The 9,872-nt window shown below is 39.6% G+C and overlaps 1 protein-coding gene across 1 annotated transcript in view; it reads left to right on the forward strand.

Moving 5' to 3' along the window:
• Positions 1 to 9,610, forward strand: part of LOC128534668 (scavenger receptor cysteine-rich type 1 protein M130-like) — a 74,050-nt gene extending 64,440 nt beyond the window's left edge. The window contains 16 exon segments of the mRNA XM_053509113.1: positions 587 to 898; positions 1,006 to 1,320; positions 1,405 to 1,725; positions 1,860 to 2,189; positions 2,267 to 2,581; positions 2,749 to 2,814; positions 3,403 to 3,708; positions 3,902 to 3,973; positions 4,059 to 4,181; positions 4,264 to 4,362; positions 5,856 to 5,918; positions 6,220 to 6,285; positions 6,396 to 6,473; positions 6,674 to 6,736; positions 6,836 to 6,898; positions 9,542 to 9,610. Coding sequence (XP_053365088.1) covers positions 587 to 898; positions 1,006 to 1,320; positions 1,405 to 1,725; positions 1,860 to 2,189; positions 2,267 to 2,581; positions 2,749 to 2,814; positions 3,403 to 3,708; positions 3,902 to 3,973; positions 4,059 to 4,181; positions 4,264 to 4,362; positions 5,856 to 5,918; positions 6,220 to 6,285; positions 6,396 to 6,473; positions 6,674 to 6,736; positions 6,836 to 6,898; positions 9,542 to 9,597 — 2,648 coding nt within the window. The 3' untranslated portion in view covers positions 9,598 to 9,610.
• The last annotated feature ends 262 nt before the right edge of the window (positions 9,611 to 9,872 follow it).

Here is a 9,872-nt window from a genome sequence, read left to right on the forward strand (position 1 = left end):
TCTTAAAATATCATTTAAACATCTGTGTTCAGGGGAAAAAAATAATAATAATTGCCAGTTTTATGGAACATGATGGTTACGTTCTCACTGAACCACAAAAAAACTGAGGCCACCGATCAATAAGATACATAACATTACACTAAACTAAAGATATTTGTTACATATTTAAAGTTCACCTGTAATTATACTGAAGCAGGAGTCAGTGAGTGCTGAATGCAGAGTGGTGGAGAAGAAACACTACACCAGATACACTGATAAAATTAGTCTCCATGGGAACAGGGTCAAAGCAATCAAGTCTAGTCCAAGTCTAGGCATCCAAACCCAGCTCACATTGAAGTTAAAAAGTAGGAGTGGGGCAACACCACTATACTAATTATTAGAGGTAAAATAAAATAAATAAAAAAATCAAGATAATTAAGACTGTCATATGCTAAAAGATTATGTCAGTTAGTAAAGGCTCACAAGTTCTGTCCAGGTTAAAGATCAAAGCTACTGTAGATGGTACAGCAAATACACTGTAATGATTTCTTCATGTACTGTTATGGTGAAAACATGCACAATATTTACACAATTAAATAAATTCCAGGTAAAAATGTGAGACTCAGTGCTGGTCCTCACCGGTGCTCTGGGAGAGTGGAGGTCATTCTGGGAGGTTCCTGGTCCACAGTGTGTGATGCTGACTTTGACCAGCAGGATGCAGAGGTTGTGTGTCGAGAGCTGGGCTGTGGGATTCCTGTGAAGGTGCTGGGATCAGCTGCTTTTGGCCGAGGGGAGGGTCAGGTGTGGACAGAGGAGCTTCAGTGTAGAGGAAATGAATCTGAGATTTACTTCTGTCCAACATCTTCAATCAAACACTCACACTGCTCCCATGACAACGATGTGGGATTAATATGTTCTGGTTAAGAATTATGATTTAACTTCTGTTTAAATAGATACCTGTCAATCAAACTTTAAGGTGTCTTTGTTAATGTTCCCCTTTCACTGAGCTCTCGGCTGTTTGTTCAGGTCACACAGAGGCGCGGCTGGTGAACGGACCGGACTCCTGTTCTGGTCGAGTGGAGCTCCAGTACCTTAGTGACTGGGGCACAGTTTGTGCTGTAACCTGGAATATGAGAGCTGCAGATGTTCTCTGTGCACAGCTGGATTGTGGAAGCACTGTGGCTGTGGTGGGGGTGGACTGGTTTGGGGAGGGGAGTGGCCACATCTCGGCTGATGTGTTTGATTGTCAGAGAATTGAGACACACCTATCACAATGTGACATCTCATCATGGAGTCGAGCTGCATGCTCTCATAAACACGATGCTGGAGTCATCTGTAATGGTGAGATATTAACCTCACCTACACTACGTTAGTGAATAAACTCAGTGTTCATTAGAATATTTAAATGATGTTCTTCTGCTTCAGGATCATCCATGGCGTTTCATGAGGGGCGAGTGCGGTTGTATGGAGGGAGCGAGTGTCAGGGGGAGGTGGAGATTTATTTCAGGCAGGACTGGAGGAGAGTTCTCCTGGACTCGTGGAGTCTGTCTGAGGCGTCTGTCCTCTGCAGACAGCTGGGCTGTGGCTCTGTGGTAAACTACCGCTCCTCTCCATCCACCACTAAACACAAACACATGTGTGTAACGGGTTTCAGCTGCTCTGGGAGTGAAGCTCATCTGGGAAACTGCAGCAGTGCACAACCTGTCAACTGCAGCTCTGGGAAACAGCTGTACATCACCTGCTCAGGTAAGCATTTTTTATGTCCACTGGAATTTGCTGTGCAATTATAGAAGCTGTATAAGTCTTAAACACTTTTAAAAGTAAAGATAAATGATTTGGACTTATATTTACTAATAATAATATTTTGGGTCACACCACAGGTATCTTGAACCATGCCAACAGCTACATCAGGCTGGTTGGTTCTGGGGGAGACTGTGCAGGAAGACTGGAGGTTTTCCACAGTGGCTCGTGGGGGACAGTGTGTGATGACTCGTGGGATATTAAGGATGCGCAGGTGGTGTGCAGACAGCTGCAGTGTGGAGTGGCCCTCAGTACCCACATACCAGTCTGGTTTGGTCCTGGGACTGGGTCCATATGGCTGAATGAGGTGGAGTGTGAGGGGAACGAGACGTCCCTGTGGAACTGCAGATCTCAGCTGTGTGAAGAGGGGGAATGTGGACACCAGGAGGACGTAGGAGTCGTGTGTTCTGGTACAGTGTGATGACTGAGATTCAACCTGTTACATGTTAAATATGGATAAGTTAATAAGTTGTTCTTCTCTCTCCAGAGTTTAAAGAGATGCGACTCACAGAGGGCTGTAAGGGGAATCTGGAAGTGTTCTACAATGGAACCTGGGGTAATGTGTGTCACAATCAGATGGATGATGAGACAGTAAACATGGTGTGTCGAGAGCTGAACTGTGGAAGACGTGGCAGTGTGTCACCCACTGAAGCAAGAGTCAAATTTGCTCCTAACTGGCTGGATAAACTGACGTGTAGGAAACACGACTCTAATCTGTGGCAGTGTCCATCTTCACCCTGGGGACAGAACAGATGTGATAATCGTGATGAAGTGGCTCATATTACCTGCACAGGTGGGTGGAGTCAGACTTCTCTGGTTCTGTACATTGATATAAACTGCAGTGTTTCATTGTGAATAGTGTTTAACTAATGTTACTGAGATATGAAGTTAAAAGTCTGATAAAAGTCTGCTCTGTGAGATAAACCTGCTGTGTAACATTTCATTAATGTGTGTATTTTATTACCGCAGATGATAAAACGTCTCTACATACACAAGAAAAGTGCTCTTCACTTCCCTCTCAGAAACACTGCGCAAGTAAGGAAACATAAGGAAAAGCTATTAGTGCTGTTCTTCATTTACATTCAATTTCATTACTCATTGTAAGAATGGATTTCCTCCTGTATCCATAAAATCATTTGCTGAGAACTTTATTTAATCATCCTGAGGTCATTATTCTTCCTCACATGTCATAAAAATCAAAGCAACAGAGATAAAAGCAGTAAACAGAACCCAAAGCTCATCTTCTTCTTCTTCTTTGTCTTTCGGCTGTTCCCTTTCAGGGGTCTCCACAGCGAATCATCTGCCTCCATCTAACCCTATCCTCTGCATCCTCTTCTCTCACACCAACTAACTTCATGTCCTCTCTCACTGCATCCATAAATCTCCTCTTTGGTCTTCCTCTAGACCTCCTGCCTGGCAGTTCAAACCTCAGCATCCTTCTACCGATATATTCACAATCAGAACCCAAAGCTCATCTTCCTGCTTTACATCATTTTATTCAGTGACCAATTAATTAATTTTTAACAGTTTATATTTTCAGGATGTTTGTAATTTGGTGGTATAAAAATCTTTATACAAACAGTTTTTGTTAAACTCGACCCATGTGTGATGTGTGTGATGTAGAGCACTGGTCTCTCAGGCTGAGTGGAGGAAAGGGAAGCTGCTCTGGGAGGTTGGAGGTGTATCATAACGCTATGTGGGGCTACGTTTGTGATGATCAGTGGAACATCAGGAACGCTCAGGTGGTGTGCAGACAGCTGGGCTGTGGCTCGGCGCTGAGTGCTGATAGGAATGATAGCTTTGGTCCTGGTGAAGGGACTATCTGGCTGAACAGAGTGAAGTGTCGAGGGGATGAGATTCACCTGTGGGACTGTCATCATTCCCTGAAGAAACACACTGACTGCTCTCATGCTGTAGTCACCTGTGCAGGTCAGAGGGGTGTGATAACTTTTCAGCTTTCTCTTTCCACTCACTACACTTTTCTCACAGGGTTAAGACTTGATAACTTTTATTTATAATCTTAGATGTTAGCTTGATGTTAGCTTGAAAGCTCAGCATGTCAGAAACCTGATATAGTGAGAGTTTATTTTTAATGCAGGTTTTTTTTTTTCTGCAAATACAGACATATCCACAGTGTCCACTACTACACCCACCACCACCACCACCACCACTGCAACCACCACCACCACATCAGGTATGTATATTTGTTACAATACAATATTTGTTACTGTTCACTATTTTTTTCTTATCAAGATCCTCTTCTTTGTTTTTGACTTCAGGAAGAGGCGCTCCAAATACCCCACCCACCCCTCCACTGGTTCTCTTTGTGTTGGGAACGCTGCTCTTCCTGGCCTTAGTGCTTCTGGTGGTACTGTTTTACCAGAACAGAGTGCTCAGGAGAGGTACCACACATTCACACAGTTTATTTTCTCTACAACACCAGTTATAATTATTATTATTATTATTATTATTCTGCACTCCCAGTTGTCTCTAAGACGAGGCGTAAGACTCAGCCTGAGGCAGTCTATGAGGAGATCAACCACAGATACATCACTAGAAGAATCACGAGCTCCACTCAAAGAGGTGAGTGATATGTGGACTGTTCTACATCACACTTATTGTATTCCATTTAAACTTGGAGCTGAAATTCACTGCATGCAAATGATCAAATCACTCAATACTAAATACACCCCTCAATGCAAACTCAGTGATTAAAGCAGGATTTTACCCCAAATTCAGTCTGATTCATTTATTTACAAAAATATTAATAAAAATAAGTGAAATTAATGTGAAAGGAAATGTGCAGTTAGAGTACATGTGGTGTAAAGATGGAATTCTGCTGATAAACATCTATTAATGCTTCTGATGTGAGTGTGTGCGCTTGTATGTATGTATGCTTTCCTGTTCAGCTGTTCTTGTCTGTGTGTGTGTGTGTGTGTGTACATAACCATGTGTTTATGTATTTTACTGTTCAGAAGTTTAGATGACTGTTTAGATGATCAGAAAGGAGAGTCTCATAAACATGGTGATTATTAAATGTCAGAACAGAGCAGAACATTTACAGACAGACGGACACATGATTCCCATCTGTAGACGATGTAGGACGTAAAAAGCAGTGAGGCGTGTTGCCAGATTGGTCGAGTTTACACACTGGGCTACTTATTTATCATCTTGGGGTCGAAAAAGTGTTTAGTGCAGGTGATGGAAAAAATCATGGTGTGTTTAAGCTCAGGAATGTTGAAATTATTCGTCTAAAAGGTGGCAAAAACGATTCATATATGTACTGAAGTAGTCTCTCTCACACTCTCTCTCTCTCTCACACACACTCTCTCTCTCTCTCACACACACTCTCTCTCTCTCTCTCACACACACACACACACACACACTCTCTCTCTCCAGTTACAGTATAAATGTAAAATCCCAGATAAACACACTCTAGTTCCCCCATAGTGCCGTTTTGATTGTTGGATTTTTGAATATTTCCGACCCCGGCTGGTTGTATGGATAGTTTTTGATGAATTTTGTTAGACCTCACTTGTATAATAGAATCTCACGAGAATGGCAAAGATCACGCTGTACTGTGTGTTTTACCGCGCGGTCTCGAGGCATGTCTGAATGAAACCGTGAGGAACATTTACATAAAGGTGAGGTGTGTCTGAATTACAGAAACAGTGGAGGTTCTAGTGTGTATGGTGTCCTGGGGGAACTCACCTTCAGCACCACCAGAAAGAAAGAAAGAAAGAAAGAAAGAGAGATAAATAGAGAGATAAATATCTGCCAATGTGGCCACTGGACAGAAAGACTGTCTGTTATGAACTGATAAAACTCCAAATGTTAAATATCATACGTCTGAAAAGGCCTCTGTGTGTGTGTGCGCGCATGTGTGTGTGAGCGTGCATGCAAGAGTGCAGGCTTTCCTGTGCAGGTGCATCCCCCCCCGCCCCTCCCTGACTTACACCCGGTGTGTGTGTGTGTGTTTATGTTCATGTACCTTATTTGATGTGTGTTTTCCTGAATCAGAGTTCATGAGTGTGTGTGTGTGTGTGTCTGATGCCTGTCCTGCTCTCCTCTAACAGGAAGTCTCCTCTCTGAAGAACAGCATTCTGGGTATGAGCATGTGGATGATGAGCTTCTCTCAGGTAAAAAAGGCCAGAGTGTGAGTTTGTCTGACTCCATTAACTGAAAGATATTCGAATTGCAATTAAAGATGAGAAATGACTAAATGTGTCCTTTCTGAGACGTGATTATGATGTATTGTATAGAAGAATTACAGTAACTCCAGTGTTTTAATGCTGACACATGAGATCTCACAATCAACCTTATCTTACTTTAAGCTTCTGAAATCCCTCTTATCACATTTATCAAAGCTTCTTTGGATGAGGATTTTATTGAGTATAAATGTGTTTAAAAGCCCAAACACACAAACTCTTCTTTTTCCAGTAAAGTCTGGGATTGGAGAAAAGGCTGAGTATTATGATGATGTCATCGACACCAGTGACTTCATAAGTGGGTGCAGTTGTTAACTGATCAGATAAATTGAGTGACTTGACATTAAACCATGAGGTCAGAATGTGATGGAGCTGTTTGTACAGAGCCTCTGCTTTTATTTCATTTAGGTGATACAGGAAGAGTTGAGCCACCAGAGGACTACGATGATGCCGTCACTGCTGGACCCATCGCTGATAACGTGGAGGGTGTGCTTCTGTTTTGGGATTTGTTTTAGAGAGCACACACACACACACAGACTGCAGATCAGTGTGTTTATTGGTTTGTGTGTAGTGAAATTTTTGACATGTATACGATGTCATTTCACATTGTGTCATCAAATCCACAGTGTACAAACTGCCACTTCAGTAAACTTTAAATCTCTTTAAATCTCTGTGTTTTGGTGTAGAGGATGAAGCTGAGAATTATGATGAGGCCATTACAGCTGATCAGAAGTCAGTTATACTGACAGGTATGATAATAATGTGACAGTGTTGCATCCACAAGCATCCAAATGATCATTAATGACATTCATGTGGATTTAATAGCTTTTATCTCTACATTCTGACAGAGGACGTGTCCGAGAACTATGATGATGCAGTTACGGCTGAAACAAACACAAACATCACCACAGGTCAGGGAGTTTCTCTGTTATTAAAAAAATCCCCTTAAACATTTCTATAATAAACTTTAAACAATGTGCTGCTGAATTCTGCATTCTGATTGATGTTGATTAATTTTCTATAACAGCAGCTCTGACATACTGCAGCTGTAAATCACAGGTTTATATTAATGCACTCGTTCCACTACATTATGGTTTCTATAGTAACAGCTCATCCACAGGGACGTGTACAGCAGACGCTCCACATTAACTGATGAAAAACAAACACACAACAAAAAAGTCTTGCTATAAGTGTAGTAAAGTGTAGCTCCAAGAGCTCACAGTGCTGAGACGCTAAATGCTGATTAACATCAACATCTCGTCTGCTGCATTTGACAGAAGTCACACTCACATCTAAAAGAACTCAACAATTCATAATGTGGGGAATTAATTCATGCATTTCATTTTAAATAATTACACGACTTTCTTTTTAACGTAAAGTTTAATTAAGCTTTATTTTTTTACCTTCTTATGATATTTATTCATTTTCATAATGCTGCTGCTATACAAGTCACACCCACATCTAAAACAATCAGAAGTAAATAATGTAATTGTCATTAATAAAATTACTTCTGTCTATCATTTTATCTTACAGTCCTTAAATGTATTTGTTTAAATACTAATAGTTTAATACCATTTTTCATTAATTAATTATTAGAATTAGTGCCCCATCTGCTGTGTAGCCCACAAGTGGCACCATCACGTTCTATAGAGTAGACCAGCTTCAGAAGGTTCTAGATTTGGCAAGAGCCAAGAGTTAAGTGATGCACTGAGTCAGAAACCCAGGACACAGTAGTAAAATTTAACTATTTATATTTACTAATTAAGGGTGTGTATGGTTAACAAACATCACAAAGGGAATGCAATTTATATCACAACGTTTTTAAAGAGAACTCCAGTGATGCATTCAATATGTAACTAAAATAAAAAATAAATAAGAGTGCGCACATAAAGAAAATAAAACCGGCCTGGGTCTACTAGAGTCTTAGTGCTCCACTTTGGATCATCACACGAATTTCCATTCGGTTCGTTATTGTGTGTGGACACAATCCTTCCTACCGCACTTGAAGATCAATCAACTTGATAGTATCTTATGGGCTCGTCATCCATGACAGGGAAAAGTAATCCAAGGAATCAATTCGAAAAGGTTCTGGGTCCAGTCTCGACTAAAAACCTGACCTATAGATATGGTCAGAATCCCCAAAATCAATTCACCAATTAAATATTACAATGGCTTATGGCACTGGTTGAACTACTGACAACAAAGTAAAATGCAATAAAAAACATAAAATATCATAAAGCTTAGGTTAAATAATAATAATATAAATCATTCACAACAGTAATACAATGTGACGTAGATGTACATCACTCAGAAAAATAGATGCCACATGTTATCATTAACACCGGTGACATTAAACACGTGGCTTAGCATCGGACAATTAGCTTAGCAACTAGCAAGTCTCCAGGCTGCTGTCCACGCTAGAGCAATACAAACCAGTAGACTGTTAACATGTTAGACCCTCACTGTTGCACTCATCAGATAAATGTCATCACATTTAACTCCAGGAACAATTTGCTATGATTTGCTCCTAATCGTGAGGGAAAAAACACAAATCCATTCGCTTCTTCAAGTCTAGAAAGTTCCAGCGCTGCGCGCGCGTTCTTTTGACCTTTCACCCAATAGGGACAGACAACCAGCTGGGACAAACCATTTAGTAAATAACCACAGGGGGGATCTTTAGAAACAACTGATTTCAGGACAAACCACATGCTTGCACGGGGGGATTTCAGAGTCTGTCTATTTGTCTACTTCCATCTTTCACTGTCATAATCAAAACCTTTATTAGTTTGGATTCTTTAATATTACTTTAATATAATTATTATTTTCCATCATTTTAGTAACCAGTCTATAATTTTCTTATGGCTAATTATGAACACTGGGTTACAGCTGCATTTAATATAAGCCACACCCACATCTAAAACAATTCAGCAAAATGTATTTTACATAATGAATTAGGCAATTTAACAATATTTTTGAACTTAAAAATCTACATTAATATCACTGAACAATAAATAATTAAATAATATTTAATGGCTTTTTATTTAATCTATTCTCTGTATCATATAATTATTAATTTCTACAAAAGTATCACTTGAGCAAATCCAAACTAAATTTAAAAATGCTGATGAAAAGAAGCAACAAGTTATAATTTTAAGCCCTTAAATGAGATTGACATGAAAAGCGTGGCAGTACCACCTACTGGCCCAGAGTGGTACTGCAACAGAGGAAGGGAAATACACATGAGCTCCATATATGTACATATAGCACTTACACTCATGTAATATTACATTTTAGTTATTAATCAAAAAGTATTGAAATATGAAGAAATGTGTAATATAATAAAACAATTTTATATAAAATGTAATTCATTAAGTAATGAATACATTTATGCATTTATTTATTTAAGGTGAATAGTGGTCACACGGAAGAGAAAGCTTTAATATTGTTTATTTTATACCAAATTTATGGTAAATGTATATATATATAATCATGTAGATAAGGGCTAAAATTCCACCTTATAAAGAGTGATATAATTTCTTCTCCTCTTACTGCAGTAAAGCTCCAGCAGGCGACTTCATCAGCTCTCACCTCCATATCTCAGTGGTTATAGTGGAGTCTCTGGCTAGTAGCTTTCACACACTAATGGGAAAATACGCACAAGCAAACATACACATACATCAAATACACCATTGTAGTTATGTGCAATATTATGAAGGAACATTTTACATTTTATAGTGATGTGCAATACTATGGTGGAACATAGGGGAACCACCATAACTGGGCAAAGTGCAATTTAAAACATTTAAAAATTTAGAATATTACTGTAAATGCCTGTCATTCACTCTCTGTATGTATACATATATTCATTGAGTACAAACATATTAC

The sequence above is a fragment of the Clarias gariepinus genome, chromosome 12 (genome assembly GCF_024256425.1).
Source record: "Clarias gariepinus isolate MV-2021 ecotype Netherlands chromosome 12, CGAR_prim_01v2, whole genome shotgun sequence".
NCBI lineage: Eukaryota > Metazoa > Chordata > Actinopteri > Siluriformes > Clariidae > Clarias > Clarias gariepinus.